This window comes from Miniopterus natalensis, chromosome 19, assembly GCF_054644295.1.
Source record: "Miniopterus natalensis isolate mMinNat1 chromosome 19, mMinNat1.hap1, whole genome shotgun sequence".
NCBI lineage: Eukaryota > Metazoa > Chordata > Mammalia > Chiroptera > Miniopteridae > Miniopterus > Miniopterus natalensis.
In genome coordinates, this window is record NC_142099.1 from 14837111 (window position 1) to 14857321 (window position 20211).

Genomic DNA, 20211 nt, shown 5'->3' on the forward strand with positions numbered 1-20211 from the left:
GCCTTCAATTTACTTTTGAACTATCTGCAGATTAAAAGATACTATATCCATTTTAATGGATTTCAAGTGCTCAACATCATAAGGATTAGGGAAGGAAAAACACTAAAGAATATTGGCTGTCAGTTGTCTAATTCTCAAAAAGCATTTTCAAAGATAAATTAGGCCCAAGGGCAGAAATTGTCCAAATGTTCTCACATTTCTGGTTCTGTTATGTGTATTTATATTGGGCAAGATAATTTCTTACGTTATCCTTTCGGTTTTTCAGGTTGATCCTTTTGTCAAGTAATAGGCATTGATCCCCAAATCTATTGCCCAACAGCTATTTATGACATACACCTGGCCAGTATATATAGTACCTTAATTCATGAAACTAAGTGGGCCTGATGGCTAACTCTTCATTGACTTCTCTGTGAGACAAAAACAGAGCAAGACTTCTACAGATGAGAAAACAGAATCAACAGTGGCCCTGGGAATAAGATGAGTCCTTGCTTTTTGTCTCATTTGCTGTTTGTCAGAACTACACTGTATGATATAAGGGGAACTGTTATAAGTAGAATGATCTTATACTTTTCTTTTTAACTTTATTGCGGTGACATCAGTTAATAAAATTATATAGGTTTCAAGTGCACAATTCTATGATCTGTATATTGCATTGTGTGCGCACCGCCCAAAGTCAGATTTCTCCCATCACCATATATTTGACCCATATATTTGACCCCCATTACTCTTTACTACCTCCCCACCCCCCTTTTCTCTGAATGCCCCTATATTTAGTTAATACCAATTCTAATTTAATACAAATGACCTCTTCAAATACTTACTACTTAGACTTTATCTGTGAGAGGGATTGGAGGGGAGAAAGCAGGAGTGGGGGGAGAAAAACCAAATCACATTTGTAGGTCACACTACAACAGTAGGCAGCTACTGATCACACCTCCCAAGGTAAAGTCTTGTTGGATTCTAATATGAGAACTAAGAGCTCAAAAAAGATAGGACAGCTAATTTAAAATCTCAAGTTTTTCAACCAAGTCGAACCTTCTGACAAATGCTAGATTATTAGAATGGCCCATGTGCCTTGAAAGTTGAAGGTAGTTTCTTCATTGAGATAATAAAGACCTTTGTCAAAATGACCAGCTATCAGATACACTCGTGAATAGCTAGTGAGACAAAATGTTTATGTATATATCTTAGGTATATACAGCTGTTACAAGACCATTATTTCTTTTACCCCTCAGGAAACATACACTTAATTACAATATTAAAAGCACATAGAAGATTGAGTTTCTAATAGAGAACCAAATCCTCTCAGAAGCTGAGTTACAAATGCAGTCACCCATTTCTTATACAGATACTGACTTATGTTCCCCACCATAATATGTGATAACAACAAACATTTATTAAGCACCTATCATGTGTCAAGAACTCTGCTAAGGACATGAAAAGATGATTAAGAGAGTCTCTGAGCTCACTAGCCTAGGGACTGCCAAAAGGAAAACATGCTGGGTCATGAGAAGGAAGATAAGTCAATATGAATGAAAAGCTGGAATTTCATTATAGGGAAAAGAGGAAAAAGGATGAATGCTTTGGGGAAAAAACAGATTTCTCGGTAATGTGAAACTAAGAGTTGTTCAACCTTGTCAGATTCTGAAGGCATCTCTAGATCCAGCTCCTCAAAGAAAACTGGAGCAATGACAATGGAACAGCTAAAAATAGGTTATAATTATAGCAAAGATAACAGCGGCCAGCATAAACCTGGCCTTTGTTATTGTTGAAGTCATGGAATTCCTGCTCTCAACTACTCTCGTCATCACAGGCTTCCTGATGCGATCTTCTGTGGTAAGGATAGCTTTTCGAGCTCCATCCCATTTTCCAGGACCCTGTAGACGATACTGGATTGGAGTACAGGGACCCAATAATAACTGTAATGCCAACTTGGGGTCAGTGAAGGCCAGAGACAGCAAATTGGGCCTGACGCCCAGCAGGTCAGCAAGCTCATCCATGGTATCTATATAGTCTACCTGAATGGTATGGCGCTGGCTCTCCACATACCTGAAACAGAGAAGACAAAAGCCATGGCCTATCAACAATTTAATCAGTTAATCAGTGCTTTCTAAGTACCTGTTATTGTCTCAATATTGGTCTAGGAGCTATGGAAAATAGAGAAGAAAGATAAGACATTGTCTCTATTCTTAAGGACTTTATAATTACTGGAAAAGATAAGATAGACACATGTGAAACATAGAATATAGGACTTTTGGCAAATCATGTGGTTTTAGACTGCTAAATAGGAATGTAGAAGAGGGTAGTTAAAATAGAGCTATGATATGTCCTTGAGGATGTGGAAGATACAGATAAGCTGAGAACAAGGAGGAAGTATTACAAGTCAGGGGAATAGCAGAGTGAAGGAATAAAGCAGGAGTGTAGAATGTGAGTGTAAAATACCTGTAGACATTACCTATAGTAGAGGAGGAATGTTGTGAAAAGCAAGGGTGCATATAGAGAGGCAAGTATAGCACATCAAGATACAGAGGGTTCCGATTTTATCAGAGAGAACCTATCATGAAAATCCTCAAGTTTGGGACTCTCCTTGTTTTATGAGGGCAGCGGTAGTGGGGTCCACAGAGCACGACTTCCAATGGCCAATGTTAATTCAGAATCTTGAGAGGACGGAGGAGGATGACTTACTCCACCAGAGGAATTAACCCTCTGAATGGAGCCAGATAGGAATGATTATACCAAGTGCAGATTTGAAAAGCTAAAAGGGCTTTATAGAGGGGAAATGTGGTAATGATGATGCCAGTGTGGAAGGAGTGAGATTTAGAGAGCTAACTGAGAACTTTGTTTGTTTTACTTTCTATAATAAAAATAAAACAAAGAGTAGTGGTCCAGAAAGGAAGTAAGAGAAAAAGCCAAGTCAAATTAATTGAAATTAGATGTGCATATTAAAAGAATCCAAAACAAGCACAGGGAAAAATAATAAAAGATAAATTTGAGGTAGAACTGGTGAAATGCAATTCCACAGGAACTGATAGATTCTAAACTTTAGAAGAGAGGAAGAGAAGACAGGACAGAATTTGAGAGCTGTCCCTTACGGATGTTAGGTTGGCTCAAGGGTTTATAGACATGCATTTATCTGACAGTACTGGGTCACAGGCTATAGAATTCATGAAACTTTCACAAAGAGATTCACTAGTACCTGCCTTGTAGGGTTGTTATGAGAAGTAAAGAAACTCATACATATAAGTCACTTGGTGTATATACATAGTGGACCCTCAATAAAGGGTACATTATATCCTTAGGGACTGCTCAGTCAGGTGGCCAGACAAAAATAAGTCAAAGTAAAGGGAAGAGTTGAAATAGGATATTTTAGTACCAGAAAAACAAGGAAAGAAAGCACTCCAAGAAGGATGAGATGTTTAAAAGTGTCAGACTCAGAGAGGAAGGAAAATGAAGTTGGTCATGGGTGACCTTCAAGGGAGCAGTAGCAGGAATGACGATGCAGGGACCTTCAGAGGGAAAAAGGGTGAGAATTTAGAGCATATAATGCATAATATTTATTGCATAAGTTTGGCAGTGAAAGGAAAGAGGAGACTAGAGGACCTGGAAAGGGTATCAGGGTTAAATAAAAACTATTTCTCCTCCTCCTAGGTAGGGAAGAGTTATGTTGGTTGAAGAAACCAGCTGAAGAAACACGTCCTTAGGCCTGGAATGATTGTGCCTCTGACTTTAACACACCACCATCAACTTCCACTTTGCCCAAATAAAAACCAGTGAATAAGCTCAGTTCTGAAAGTCAGATCACTAAACTGCTGTGTCCATCCACCCAAGCACTAGGCAGCTGGCTGATGCTACCACCCTTCCAAGTCACACAGGCTATTCATACCATGAGCAACTGTGACTTGAGTGGGCTCTCACATGACGACAGCCCACAAAGTGGTCTCTGCAGATTTGTAAACCTACCTGCAGATTTGGAATTGGACCATATCTACTGCTCAATTCACTGTCACTCTTCCTTTCTCTGGCAGCTCTACTAGCACTTCTAGTAATTGTTACAAAACCCACATGCTTGATTTTTTTCTCCATGTGTTTTTTCCTCCTTGACTTTTCTTTTTTTAAACTATATTTTTATTGATTTCAGAGAGAGGAAGGGAGAGGGTGAGAGAGAGAGAAACATCAGTGATGAAGGGGAGTCACTGATCGGCTGCCTCCTGCATGATCCCCAGGGCTGGGGATTGAGCCCATAGTCAGGCCATGTGCAGGGACCAGGAATCCAACCCCGATCTCCTGGATCATAGGTCAATGCTCAACCGCTGAGCCACGCTGGTTGGGCTTGACTTTTCTTTTAGGTCATAATCACAGGATTTTAAACACTTTTCTTAAGCTTGTCTCTTCTTTCCCATCCATATCTAAACTACTTGGTACTATTTCTTCATTCTGTTGTCACAAACTATTATTTCCTTTTCCTTCAAAATACAATCTAAATCCTTAAACTAATGCAATGAAGATAAATATAGTATAATATTGTTCTTATTATGTAGAAAAATCAAGTGCATACTTTACTGGGAGAATTTCTCACCTTTTTTCAATTTTCTCTCGAGCCTTAGCTATGTCTGTTATCATTTCACTTTGTGAGGGCAATGTCTTTAGCCCTAAAGAGAAAAAACAAAAATTTAAGTGTAAAGCAACCTCAGTAGGAGCAATAATCCTATTAACAATTACTGTGTTAGGGAGAGTTCAAAGAAATACAAGATAGTTTTCTGTACTCAAGGAGGTTACACCTTCACCTGATCACCTTATCCTACCACCACCATAATATAATGATATTAATTAACATCAGTAGCTTTCTCTATCCCACTTTGTCTTTGGAAGATATTTCTCTTAACTCTGCCTTCCAACCAATAACTACTTCCTCCCTACCTTAGTCTTTCACTTGGGAAAGGAAATATGGACACAAGGAAATGATAAATGGCCTTAAGGTATATGGAAAGTGAAGTACAAAGAAAAAGAGCAGGGGGAACACACCCACAGCTGTACTCTTAATCACAAAGAAGTTTAATACCACAGGGAGAAGGAAGTAAAACATAATTTTCAATCCTGTTTCATGCCTAAAGTCCTATGGAAGATAAGCCTCATCTTCTAAACTTTTTTATTTGGTCAGAATGGAAGTAAAGCTAAGGGCAACTCATAATACCCAATCTTGACAGATACATTTAAACACTGATGAACAAACAGTTGCAATAGTATGAATTTAACATCAAGGAACTGGCTAGAGAAAGGTAGAGTAGTATTTAAGTCAACATAAACAACTCTAAGCTAAAAGGATTAGCTTTTTGCCCAGATTTAGAGGGACTATGCCATGGAGGTCATTTTAGCCACACCCAGCCATAAGGTGTTACTCCATAAAATTCTGGAATCTAATGAACAAAATAAAGTGACAAACAAAATGGAACCAGAAGCATGGATACATGGGACAGACTGGCCAGTGCCTGAGGGTAGGGGAGTGTGGGTGACATGATAAAAAAGGTGAAGGGATTAGCTAAAGAATATGTACGCATACCCCATGTACACAAACTCTATTTTGGTGAAGGCCAAGGAAAGGGAAGGTGAGGGTGAGTGGAGGTGGGAAAGGGTGGGGGATAAGGGGGACACCTGTAATTATGTCAACATTAAAATTTTTGATAAAAACATAGAGAAAAAACTAAAAAGCAAGCCATAAACATAAAGATACTACCAAGTAATTAAGTAGTCAACTTGCATGGTTACCTACCTTTAAATACTTGAGTGGCCCAGCGTCCTTGGAGCTCTGAAATGGGCATAATGGCACCCAAGGGCTGGATCAAGCCTATGATTGCAAGAGTTGGCTTTTCCAGGTTAGGAGGGAAGACCCTTTTATACAGGGATACCTTGTTTTTTACTACTTTTATAGAATCTTCAAGGAAAGGAAAAGCAAAGGTATAGCCTGTGGCAAAGATAACAGCATCAATGTCATCCTCCCTGGAGCCATCTTCAAATATGGCAGCTGTCTCTGTGAATTCCTTCACATTTCCTTTCACCTTCACCAAGCCAGAAATTATACGATTTGGCAGGTCATCATTGATTGTTGGATGCTGACTCAGAGGTCTGTGAGTGGAGATAAAGACCAAGAAGAAGGAGAAATGAGAGCAATCATGGGGGCAGGGAGGGAGAGAGAAATCAGTATCACGTAAGTAAAATTCTGTTTTGATGGAGGTGGTTAAACAATATGCCAATGGTCTCCCTCGTGGTCTATCCATGGCATTTGGAAATGGTTTAATGTATATTGGCACAGATCAGGATCACAGAGCAGAAGTTGGACCCTGGATGGCACTAAAATGAAAGAAGTTGGAGACATGAAGGAAGAATACTTTATTTGGAGAGTGCATGTATGGTTTCTCAAGCAAATACAGACTTTCTGCAAAACAATTGGCTTGGATTTTTTTTAAAAAGGAGGATTAAAAAAGGAGAGACATGGCAGCTAAATGCAATGGTGTAATACTTGACAGAATCTTGGATTTAAAAATAAAAAAGCTGTATATATGTTATTGGGGCAAGTTGGTAAAATTAAATATATTAGATAATGGTATTTTATCAATGTTAAATTGCCCAAGTGTGATAATTGTATTGTGTTTAAGTAGGAGAATGCCCTTTTTCTCAGGCAATATATTCTGAGTAATTTAGGATAAAGTGCATTAATGATTGCAACTTACTTTTTAAATGATTCAGAAAAAAATATGTATGTGTGAATGTATGTATGTAGTATGTATGATATACATGAATGGATCTATCTTTAGTGAGGGAGAGAGAGAAAGCAAATTTTGGAATCTAAGTGAAGGGTTTATGGGTGCTCATTATACTTATATTTTGCATCAAGTAAATCTGAACATTTAAAAAATAAAAAGTTGGAGGGGAAAAAGTATTTAAAATCAGCCTCTACAAATGCTTTCAGTTTCCTTCCTTGGCTATGTGAGGACTCCCATCCTTTATGCTCGCATGGCATGCCATGCATTCATTTTATTCTATTGTCTGTCTTTTCATTAGAGTATTTAAGGTAAAATCCTCTTCTTGGATCTCCCATTTATTTCTGATGTGCTCTTGGGATAATTAGTTTCTTTAAGTGTCAACTGTTATATCTATCAAATGCAGGGAAAACGCCAATCTATAGGGCTGTTCTGGGGGTTAAATGAGATAATGCATGTAACTCATTTAGTACTGTGCTTGTCTCATATTAAGTCCTCAAAAAGGTAAGGTTTTATTATTTGTATTGCTACTACTATGAGGTCTTTAGTCTCTGTACACTCATGCCCAGTGTAACGCTTGGCTCGTAAGAGGTCCTCAATGTTTGTTGGATAACTGAATGAATGAATGATGCACTGCCCTCTACTACCAGGTGGTTGTTGGACGTCATGTAAACAGAACTAGTACCTACGGAAATGATCAGATGGTTATTCTCTGCCAAGGAGAATCATAGATCAAAGAGTACAGATCAGCAGATCTTGGGCTTCTGTGGGAGCAAGGGAGACATCTGATCTTAGACTCTGGATTTTCTTAATGTGTAGAGGTAGCTCTACTATTAGCCTATGTGAACAGTCCTTATTTTTGTGCTTTGGCTATAACCGCCCCAAGCCCATCCTGAACATACCTGTGTTTAGGCTTTAGGCCATACATTTCGTGGCTAAACCTTTGGTTCATCCTTTTTTCCAAATACATGTTTATTAATGATGGACCACAAATCTTCATAAAAAAACGTTTAAGTCGAGAAAAGAACATCGCATCAAAAGGATATCCATAGTCTCCTACACGATTCAAGATCCAAGCCCCTCTCCTGGTGCTGAGGAATACCTGGGGGGAGGGGGGGGAATGGTTTGCTTTTACCATTCTCTGGTTCATAATCCCTTAAAAGTACCCAGCTTTCTTCAAGAGTAAGTTTAAACTCATTCATCTGGCTTTTCAGTGCCTGCACAATCTTTTTTTATTTCCTGCTATTTTCCTTCTCAGACACTAACTTATAATTAAATTGGCGCATTCACTGACCACAAATACATCTTGCTTTTCACCACCATATGTTTGTCTAATGTCATTACGCCTCCCTGAAAAGCGCCTAGCCTCGTCCTTCTCCAAAGCCTATTCGCTTGTTTTTGTTTCTGTTTTTCAATCCTCACCCAAGGAGTGAGAATATTTTTCCCATTGATTTCTAGATAGAGTGGAAATGAGGGGAGACAGAGACACATCGATTGGTTGCCTCCCACGTGCACCCCCACTGGGAGCGGGCAGCAGACCTGCAACCCAGGTACATGCCCTTGACCTGAACTGAACCCTCGGCCCTTTGGCGTGCAGGCCGATGCTCTAACCACTGAGATCGCTGGCCAGGGCAAGCCTATTCATTTTTAAGATCCAGATCAAGCCTGCCTCCTCCATGAAGACATTGCTGACTGTTCTGGCTGACAATTTTCTCTCCATCCTCTGAACTATCTAGCACTTACCTAACCTGTTCTACTCATTTAAAACCATGGAACAGTAAAGCTGAAAGCAACTTGGAGATCTTTTAATTCAAAACCCTCAGTCTCTTTTGCCTTTGACATTGGTTGCATTATTACAAAAAAAACCCTTATTTATACTTATATTGATGTTTAACTTTTTTTTTTCTTTCAACTGTGTCAAAGTGCTTAATTAGGATAGCATTTGAGGTCACCATTGGTGAGAATATATGTGTGAAGTTAAACACTTATTTTCTGTCCCTTCAACTGTTTTCTCCAGGTTGGAAGGTGTAGCCTACACATCTTTTAGTCTACTCAACTCATCATCATCATCATCACTTCCATTTATTGAGAATTGTGAACTGTAAGTCACTATGCTAGGTCCTTTATCTGTATCTTATTTAACCAGTACAACCACCTCTTGAGGTAGGTACTGTCCCCATTTTATGGGTGAGAGGCATGGAGAAGACGCCTAACTTGCCTCAGATCATACAGCTAGTAAGTGGCAGAGCTGAATTTCCAGCGCAGGTCTTACTGACGCCAAAGTCTGTACTTAGAAAGTGTTTCATTGATTATTTCATGGAAAAACTGAAGATTGCTAGTAGAATAACAAGAAGCTGTTCAGTCTCTTTATGTGCTCTGACGGCTAAAGTCCATGGTCAGAGCTGCTAAAAGTTTGCTATTGAATTCCCTGGCAAAAGTATCACTTTCTCTACATTACAAAATTCTCTAGAGACAGTTTCAAGTTGTAAAGTATGTAAGTGCCTTGCTTTATGGTCTTTCGTCTTAGCTGTAAGTAAAACGGTAATGTGTCTACATTTAGGGATAATCATGTATTATCACACACATATATTCTCTTCACACATATATTCTCACCAACAGTGACCTTAATTTAGCGCTGTCACAATTAAGCACTTTTACATGTCACAATGGAAAGAGCAAAGCATGGTCTTAAGAATCAAATAGTTTTGTGTGCAGTCTATGTAACTTTTGTTATATAAGTATATGAGTAATGTAAATGCTCAGAGCCTCAATTAAAAGGTTTCCAGTGTATAAAACAGTGACAATAATACATATAGCACAAGGTTGTTGTGAGAAATAGTGTTTTTGTAAAGGGTGTGGCATATAGTAACTACTCAATAAATGCTTAATGGCTATCATTGTACTCATTTCAATTTTCCATCTATGCCTTCTTTTAAGCAAACAGCATATTTACAAATTTGGATTTATAAGAAACAAATGTAAGGAAGATTGTTGTACAAGAAAGGAATGTTTTCTCTTCACAAAAGCATTATAACATAAGAATTCCTATAGCAAGATGTCCTTGATACACTGAAATTTATAGGTTCATTTAAAATGTTTGATTTACAAACCACTTCTCATAAGTACAATTTAACATGTAAAGCAAAAAGTCAGAACCCAGCAATTGAGTTTCTTCAGCTTGCTTTAGTGGCGTGACAGTGCTGTCCCTGCTAGGCAGACATCGTTTTGCTATGTGTTTTCCCAGACTCTGTCAGACACAGCTGCCTATATCCACCCCATCTTGGACGCTTTGTTCCTTGGCAATCTACGATTCCGCAGTGCATGGAAGGCCTAGCTCCCTTCTAACTGACCATCTGACAAGCCAATGATATTAAAGAAGGCTCAAGCCTTGGGTCCCCACAACATACCTTGCACATTCTTTTTATCATAACACCCACACACATTTTTCCTCCTTCTTGTTTCTATAGCTATTTCCTGATAAATGCTTGTTGAATTAATTCATGGAGCATCTGAAATCGCTTTTGTGGTGATAGACGGAGATATGACTGAGAAGTGTTATTGAACAGAGTTTCTGAGTAGAGGTCATTTAACAAAGTTGTGGCATTAAACTTCTATTTTTAAAAAAATAGTAATTTAAAACACATTTGTGGAGAAGCACAGCTTAATTAAAGTTACCAAAGAACAACCAGATATTTAACTGTTGTCAACAGTTATGATTCAATAAAGACATGAATAACAAAATATTAAAATGACATGTTTTTTTCTAGGAATTTATAATGAAGACATTTTCTTTTCAGTTCAAAATCTATGATACAAAACCAAAAAACCTCAAGGACATAAAAATTACTTTAGAGAAAACATTCTGTGTTACCTCACTGAAATGAAAAGGCTGGTGCCCACAGATGCCTCAGTGTGGACACTTGCATACTGGTAAGCATGTCATCTTTAGAAAGATTAGACTGCTTCTTTTTTCCAGCTGTGGAGGCAAGAGGAAAATTCTCCCACCATCCTATGAGTGAAAAGCTTTCAATGACCCAGTGTGCTTTCTTCACATAAGAGCATGGCATTTCTGCTTGCCAAGAGAAGATCTACACTTCTGAGTGCTGCTTTCTGACAAGCTCTCCCATCAATTATTTGGTCTTCCTGAAAGCTAGAGGCCCACTCTGGAGACATCTGATTGGGATTATGAGCACAGCTGTGGTCATGACCTAATTCCTTAGTGTGAGGCCAATCGAATGATGGGAATTTAACTAGCAACCTTGGCTCCATCATATCATCCATCATAATGTTGCCAATGAAACCAAGCCCTACATTTGCCATCGGCACTGATGAGCTCTGGGCAGGTATCCATACTCTCTGTTGAGTCCACCTGCAGCTTTCTTGGTAAAGCAAAGTAAATAATTGTTGATTCAAACCTGCTTGGCTGTGTGGCTAATCTCCACAGCCAGATCTCCTCCAGAATTCCCAATGCCAATTACAATGACTCTCTTTCCAGTGAAACTCTCTGGATTCTTATAATCTCGACTATGGAAGTACTGTCCTTTGAACCTCTCAATTCCTGCAAGAGAGGGAAACATAATTATCAAGTGTTTATCTGATATCATTTGACAATTTTTTTTTTTTTGCAGTGTGTAGAGTTTAAAATATACTCTCCATATGCTCTCCTTTTACTCAGCTGCACACTTGCCTTTCTGAATATTTTTGCCTATTTCCCCCCATAGCCTCAGGGCAGAACCTTGAGACTCCCTTATCATAAACAGTCCACTTCACTCAGGATCTGTTTGTATTTTGGACTTGTAGACTCAGATATACAAATGGCTTCAGGAAACCTCCATTCTCTTTTGTCTCTCATTCTCTTTAAATACCTACTCCCATTTCAATTGGAGCATATATTTTTATAAGCTCTAGAATATACATAGAATGCTCTTGTGCCTAAAAGTCCAGACCCAGAACTGTAATAAATTCTTTCCTTAAGCTTTAATTTCTTCCTTATAAACTCCATTTGTTTCCTTGATTGCTGAAAATCCTTACTCAACCTAATGCATATCAACTCCATGTTTTTCCTTTTGATCCTTAAAAACTAAAGTCATTTTGAAACTAAATATAGAGCTCTCTAACTTTCCTCTAGTCTCCAAAATTACCATATGTCTACCTCCCAGCATCTTTCAGGAGAACATGCAGAATTAGGATAAGCCTTATTTCATCCCAAGGTAAAAATGACTAAGACTGAAATCCCCCCATTCCTCAGGGGTCAGGTCACAGGTATGGTTCGAGGGTCTTTCTTCCTGGTAGGATACTCACCAGGGAAGCTTTGCAAGGGCAAGTGAGCATTGGTATGATGGCCGGTGCAAACCATGACTCCATCGAAGACACCCACTTCCTTTTTCCCTTCGGATTCTGTGACTACCTCCCATTGGCCTGAAGTGGAGAAATCAGGCCGCTTTTTCACACTGCACACAGTAGTCTGAAAAAGAGAGTGACAGCTACAGGCGATGGTAACCACAGCCGCTACAGTGGACATGTTACCTGACGTGACTCTCCTTGCAGAGTGTGACACAAAGGGCTGATCTCACACAAGAGAGCTCATGCAGGAACATCTGATTTCCATACTCCACAAGTAAGAACATTTTTGTGAGATGTGGTCAGAGTGAGAAAACTTCCATGAGACCGGCTAAATAAAATAGAGTTAGTAAGCTAATGATGCACTCTTCTCTGCTTCCAGAAAAGGGCACATTACTAGTTCTCTTGGAACATGCCCTAAGTCAGCGATTTTCAACTGGTGTGCCACAAGAATTTTTAAAACATACAATACCTGACTATTTAGTGAGGGGTGCTGACCTCTCTTCCTTTAGATTGTCAACTAAAAAAATGGCAACAGCCAACACAAGAATAGCTGGCCGGTGTGAATGAATCAAGATTATACCTTTTTTTTTTTGGTCAGATTGGCAAAAAATATATTTTTTGATGTGCCGCAGAATTTTAGTAATTATTTTATATGTGCCATGAGATGAAAAAGGTTGAAAATCACTATCCTAAGACAATGCGACCCTTGAATAAAGCCTGGGCTTCTCCTGGGCTTCTAAGATAGTCTATGCACTAAATGCCTACTCCTCCCCTGACCCCCAAACATCCTGAGACCCTCTGATGTCTTCTTACCACCTAGTCCTATTCTCATTGTCTAGCCTTAAACATGTGACTGAGCTATAGAGCTCCCATTCCTAGTAGAGTAAAAAAAAATTTCAGTAGTTTGTTTACATAAAAAAATTTTCTCTAAATGAAACTCCCTTTGGCTCCCACAAACACCTAACTCACAAATAACTATAAAAGAAGTTGTGAGATGGGATAATCAATGGTATAATTTTTTGTTTTAAAAAATAATATATAAAATGGGTTACTCTACCCAGCTTAAGGAAACATTAAGAATGTGTTCAGGCCAGCTGGCGAAGCTCAGCAGTTGAGCATCGACCAATGATCCAGAAGATCAAGGTTGGATTCCCGGTCAGGGCACATGCCTGGGTTGCAGGCTCGATCCCCAGCAGGGGGCATGCAGGAGGCAGCCAATCAATGACTCTGTCTCATCACTGATGTTTCTCTCTCTCCCCCTCTCCCTTCCTCTGAAATCAATAAAAATATATATTTTTAAAAAAAGCGTTCCTACGTGCTTCCAGGTTCTGTGGCCATAATATCTCAGTGGACTAATAGAAACACAATACCTTTATGCTCTAGCCGTCCTGCATGATTTATAGTCCTTGCTTTTACACAGGCCGGTGCCTCTGTCTGGATCACCCTTTTATACCTTCTTCATTTGCCTGATTCCTGCTCACCCTTCAACCTTGACTTTAGATATTTTCTCCTCTAGGAGAACTTCCCTGGTGCCTGATGCTTCATGCCCAGATGGGTTAAGCATCCCTCCTCTGAGCTGCAATATATAGATCTCTATAACATTTATCACTCTCTAATGCTTGTAAAAAAAAAAAGTAAACAGAAACCTCATTTAAATGCAGTGCCCTATGTCATTCACGAAGCATAACATGGAGAACTCCTTGTAACCGCCCTCGCAACTTCTTCCGCTGCTCTATAGAAGAGCTCCTGTTCCTTTGTTTTAGCAGACTTGCATGTGGCCCACATGGCCGCATGTTCCGGATTGCAAGTCTTTGTTGTACCTGAATAAACCCATTTTGCTGGAGAAATAGGTGGCTGACTTTTTGTCTAAGGTTAACATTTAAAAATTTTTATTACTTATATTTATAATAAACTACACTTCCTTTTTTCTATATCTTAACTAGATTATGAAATCACTGCGTTTTGTTTTGTTCTGTTTTTGTCTTTGCATCGTCACTACTTAGAATGGTAACAAACTTGTTCGATAAGTGTTTACAGAAGTGAAAAGTACTACTGGGCTGGAAATGATCTGCTTTGGAAGTTGTCACCGGATATTAATGTTTTATTATTGTTGTTAAACAGAAAAAGGCATGATTTAGCAGAACGATCAGGAAGTAGAAGGACGGTGGGTGTAGGGGAATTGAATCAAGGTGGTCCAAAGGTACGCATTTCCAGTTATAAGATAAATAAGTACTGGGGATGTAATGTACTTCATGTAACTATAGCTAACAATGCTGTATGGTATATTTGAAAGTTGTTAAGAGGGTAGGTCCTAAGACTTTTCATCACCGAAAATACTCTTTTATGGCCATGGCTAAAAATGATAGAAAAGTATGGAAGACTTTACAGCAGGAAGAAATCATTTAAGTAAGTGATCTAGTACAATCATCTTGTTTTACAGAAAAGAAAATGAAGACACGTGGAAGTTGAGCAACTTACTTGTCTGAGGTCACAAGTTGATTAGTAAGAGAACAGACTAGAATTCAAGTTTTTGTTGCCCAATTCAGTGTTCTTCCCTCTTTACTAATTAACTTCATTGCTTTTTCAGCAACTTCCCAATAACTGCTTCCCTGGGTTGTTGTGATCAATAAAATAATGCATTGGAAAATACTTCAGAAAGTATGAAAGGGCTAAGCACTAGTGGACAAGTTGTGGAACCGGAGGGTTTTAAAGTTCCCATACCTGTCAGTTCCCCTCTCTCACTGGGAAGACATTCCCCTTCATTTGTTTCATTGCAATCAAATACTATAAAATGAAGGCAATGAAACATTCTGGCAGGTGGCTTCCTGGAACTGTAGTCAAAACATATAAAAGAGCTTTTCTGTGAATATTTTTTAGGAACAGACAAGACAAAGAGTGAAGTCTCTGTCTAGAAAGGATAGATACATGTTCTATCAAACCAGTATTTACATGTATTTACATGTAAGCACTGGTAAATGAAGTCACATTATTCATTTATTTGAAAAACAACTTCAAACACAAAGATACCCACAAAATTCCCTACCTTCAGTCGGATATACTTTAGAAGGTCAAATTCTTTGGCATACATCCTGAAATACTCCAGGACCTGGGAGTTATGCATGAAGTTAGGAAAATGCTCTGGGATGGGATAGTCACTGAAGCACATCATCTCCTTAGAAGTGTTGATGATCACTGATTTGTAAATACTGGCTCTTCCTTCTTCAGGATTTGCCTGCAGGAAATAAGAAGCATTCAAAGCCACTTGTGAATTAACTTCATGGTTTATAAACAGCCAATAAACACTTCAAAAAGCTTTCTGAAAGAAATGCCATTTTAGAAAATGTTACCCCCCCCCACACACTCACATCTCCCAGTATTTGCTCCCTTATGTAGTCTCTTCCCCTTGAATCTGAGCTGTCTTTGTGACTTGCTTGTGGCCAACAACATGCAGTTGGAATGATACCGAATGGCTTCCAAAACTGTCCTAAGTAGCCTGGCAGCCACAAGAACGGTCTTGTGTTTCTAGGTCTCTTAGAAAGCTTGCTCTTGTGGAAGTTAGCAGCCATGCAGAAAGTCCAACTACTCTGAGACTACCACACTGTGAGGAAGCCCAAGCTAGTTACATGAACAGAATGTATGAGATAGATATGCAGTCAGCTCCCAGAAATTCTAGTTATCCCACATGAAGTTCTAAACATGTGAGCAAAGAAACCATAGCAGATGTTCAGTCTCAGTTGCGAGCTGATTGCAATGACCTGAAACTCCGAGTGAGAACTGCCCATCTGAATAATGGTCTTAACTATATTTTATATATTTCAAAGCCAAGGTAAGTTTCAAGGGTTTTCATATACTTAGGAGCTTGCTCTTCAGGAATCATTGTACCAACTTAGATTCTTCCAGTATATATCCCCATTTTACCTCATTTTTACTAATTTAAAAGATTACTCAGTGTTAGCAAAAATGGGATGAAATTGGAACTTATGCTGGAGAAAGTGTAAGTTAGTAGAATGTACTTTCCCACCATCAGTCTTACTTACCTAACATTAGTGATGAGATCAAGAATAGATTGAAATTAATATTTTGAGAATTTGTATATATAGTAGTTCCCCCTTACCTGCTTTCTGTGGTTTTAGTTATTCAAGGTCAACTGCAGTCTGAAAATATTAAATAGTAAATTCCAGAAATAAACAATTTCTACGTTTTAAATTTTGGGTCGTTCTGAGTAGCATGATGAAATCTCATTCTGTCCTCTGACATGCCCATGGCATGAATCATCCCCTATTCTAGCATATCCATGCTGTATATGTTCCCTGCAAGTTATCACTTGTAGCCATCCTGGTTGTCAGATAGACTGTCAGCAGTATCACAGTGCTTGTGTTCAAGGAACCCTATTTTTCTTATTAATGGCCCCAACGTGCAAGAGTAGTGATGTTGGCAATTCCAATATGTCAAAGAGAAGCCGTAAAGTGATTTTTTTTTATGTGTAAGTTAAGTACAATACAATAAGGTATTTTGAAAGAGGGACCACATTTGTATAATTTTTTTACAGTATAATTGTTCTACTTTATTCTTAGTTATAGTTGTTAATCTCTTCTGTGCCTAATTTATAAATTGAATTTTATCATAGGTATATATGTATAGGAAAAAACATAATATATATAGGGCTTCGTACTATCCATGGTGTCAGGCACCACTGGGGATCCTTAAATGTATTGGCAGTGGGTAAGGAGGGATTATTATTACTGTAAAGTTTCAGCAATAACAAGAAGGAAGCAAGCGGTCAACCCTACTCCTGTTTGGCAGATGGAATAGAGAAAGAGGAATAGAGATAAGAAAATGCAAGTGATGGTATTTGAGAAGAAAAAATACACATTGAAGCCTGGCCCGCAGAGGTTGAGCATCAATCTACGATCCTAGAGATCAAGGTTTGATTCCCAGTCAGGGCACATGCCTGGGTTGCGGGCTCGATTCCCAGTTGGGGGCATGCAGGAGGCAGCTGATCAATGACTCTCTCGTCATTGATGTATCTCTCTCTCTCTCTCTTTCACTTCCTCTCTCTGAAATCAATAAAGATATATTAAAAAAAGAAAAAAGAATAGATACTGAACCCCTGGGACCTGTCAGAAAAGAATAGATATTTCTGACATATACTTCTGTATGACATACAATAGACGCAGATGTGGTCTGAACATAAGTCAGAGAGTTATGAAGAAATAGAGCTTGTTTATTTTCAAGGACGTAGTTGATAAAGTCTTGAAATTTTACCAAGAGTATAATCAGAAAAATCTCCAACTTAGGTCTTTAACAGAGAATAGGTTAAACCACTTTGGAGCGAAAAGTCAGGCGCCTGATAATCAGGCTGGACGATGGACCCTGGGATGGTGATTTCACACCTGGCCAGTAGCTGCTGAACCTGGTAAGGTTGTGTGGAACCCACTCCAGGCCTACTCGGTAATAACCGACACGTAGCACTTACTGTGCAACTGGCACCGTGTCATATATTATTAATGAAAGACACAATTATTCATGCACTTAATCCCCACAATAACTCTATGACATGTGTACTATTACTACTTCCTTCTTAAAGATGAAGAAATAGAGGTACAGAGAGGTTTACTGATTTTCTCCAATATCACACTGCTGAATGATGCAGACACAGGATTTGAATCAAGACTGCTGTTAACCTCTACATTAAGCTGTGGCTGGATTTCAAAAATAGAATTTTCTGTTGATTACTAAATACTAATTAACAGCCTTTTCAGCTCATGCCCAAGACTGATTATGACAGAGGTGGGGGGGGGGGGTTGCTAAGGGGTATCTACCCACGAACTAAATAAGGACTGTTGTTAAACAGAGTTAGTCCCCAAAGAGAGAGCCAAGATGCAAAAGGACTGTTCTGCTCTTCAACTAAGGAATGCTATGAAGCCACTTTTAAGTAGCTGGTCAACACTGTTAGTTTTTAGGAAATATGAAACACATTTGGATACCCCAATACCATTCACTGGTTTACAAAGTGAGTTTAAAAGCAAAACCAGTGCATGTCACTTTGATATCAGGAAAGGAGGTTAATACTCTTTGGCTTATAATAACCTTAACTATCAATCATTTACGTAGGTGATACCTTAACTGTTAGGAACAAGTTACAGGGCTGGGTATGTATATTAAAGCAACTTGATTTTGAAACAGTATTTGCAAAGTCAAGAAAATCCAGTTGCAGGTGTCCTCTGCCTTCTTTTGCAGACAGGGCTTTGAACTACTGAGTTGATTTCTCAAGTGATGTAAAAGCTCAAAGGAAAGAAGGTGGCAGATAAGATTAAAGAGGGAATCCCTGGAAGGAGTTGTAAGCAGATAATCTATGGCACTTACCTATTAATTTGGACCAGGAGCAAACACTCTAAGTTTTCTAACGACTTTACAGTTTCTGTTTGTTATTTTGTTTCCGCCTCACACCACCAAGTGTAACCCTCTTCTGGATAGCAGCAAAACTCAATAATGAAAATGATCTCTGCTCTATTTTCCTGGACACCAATAAAGGAAAAACAAATGATACCTGTATTCCATTCTGCTGTCCGCCTAGGGAAAGAGGGACCTATACAGACGTGATGGCTGCTAAGAAGAGGTCAGCAGGCCAAATTCTAGCAGCTTTAATCACTGTCAAGTCCATCATATTTCCTGACACAAGATAAAGTATCTGATATATAATGTCTCATGCACCTACTTACAGTGAGGGTTCCAAAAGTAGTATTAACCAGGAGATTTACCTGGAACCTCCAGAGCCCTCCGATGTCATCAGTCCTTTCAAAGCAGACAGGCTCCAAGCCTTCATCTAGGCAGCACTTGATAGAGGTCAGCCCGCTCACACCTCCTCCGATCACGGCAATTCTTTTGTTGGTCATGGTTTCCAGATCTTCACAGGGCTAGGTCTACCCAATCTGTCCTAAAGAATGGATGACAAAAGACAGAAAGCACACATCAGTTGACACCTTTCAAGAAAAGACCTTGGCTGAGACATCCAAAGAAATCCTGCAACAGGTGTCCTTGGGGAGGCCAGATTCTGGTGTCGTTTTAGCTATATGGACTCACTGCACGCGAGGGAGAGGGGAGCCCTGTGCCTCCAAGCTGAGGCCCAGAGCTGAGACTCTGCTGTCAGACCCGATCTCACGACCTTTCCTACAGCACCCGGCTGCCGTCCGATCTGTCAGCTGCAATCCCTAAACTGCTCTGCGCTTTTGACTGCTCGGGAAGACCCCTAAAGCAACAAAGTGCTAATCACAGCAACAGCCGGTGGGGCGGGGCCGTGGCGCGGCGACGCTTTCAGCCAACGCTCGGCCTCGGAGGAGCATAGGTGGGCGGAACCCGCTTTGGGCAGAAAAAAAGGAATCCTGCCACTTTTGTGTCTTTCAGCCGCACTCTGGAACATTCTCTGGAGCTAGGCCTTCTATCTCCGTCGCCCCGCACCCACTGGGAACTTCCTGGTTTTCATCTTAAAGTGACAAACTTCTGCTGGCAAAGCGAAACTGTCAACCACACCAAAGCAAGTCTTGAGCCATCAGCTTAAGTGGAGAACCACAACCCCTCAGATCTATTAAAACAGGCCCAATCCCTCATCCACTCCTCCCACCCCCGCACCCCCTTAACCCCTACCTCACAGGTTGGATCTTTGGTTCTATGTACTGGTGGAAGGTTACTTTAAAATACCCACGCACTGAGCTGGGTGCTGGCCTACAGTGAGGAATAGATCACGGTTCCTACATAGAGGAGCTTATAGTTTAGTGGAGAAGACCAAAGCACAGTCTGAGAATTTCAATAAGATAAAAATACTTTTTAAAAGTGTTTTTCTCTTACTGCCATAACATATGGACTTAAAACCACAAAATATCCACTTTTAAAATGTAACTTTTAAAATGTAACATATCCACTTTTAAAATGTCTGGCACAAGAACAGACATATCTATCAGTGGACCAGAACAGAGAACTCAGAAATTGACCCATGCAATTATGGTCAATTAATATTTGAGAAAGGAGGCAAGAATGTCCAAATGAAGTAAAGACAGTCTTTTCAATAAATGGTCTTGGGAAAATTGGACAGATACATGCAAAAAAGTGAGACCTG

At 39.4% G+C, this 20211-nt stretch overlaps 1 protein-coding gene across 1 annotated transcript; it reads right to left on the reverse strand.

The window, feature by feature from the left end:
* Positions 1-1154: 1154 nt before the first annotated feature.
* Positions 1155-19505, reverse strand: LOC107543918 (flavin-containing monooxygenase 5). The gene is made up of 8 exons (XM_087827659.1): positions 18860-19505; positions 15142-15330; positions 12057-12219; positions 11171-11313; positions 7658-7857; positions 5768-6120; positions 4577-4649; positions 1155-2049 (listed from the first exon to the last, which is right to left on the reverse strand). The coding sequence occupies exons 1-8, from the start codon at positions 18992-18994 to the stop codon at positions 1704-1706; spliced, it is 1602 nt and encodes a 533-aa protein (XP_087683785.1). The 5' UTR covers positions 18995-19505; the 3' UTR covers positions 1155-1703.
* Between the last annotated feature and the right edge of the window lie 706 nt (positions 19506-20211).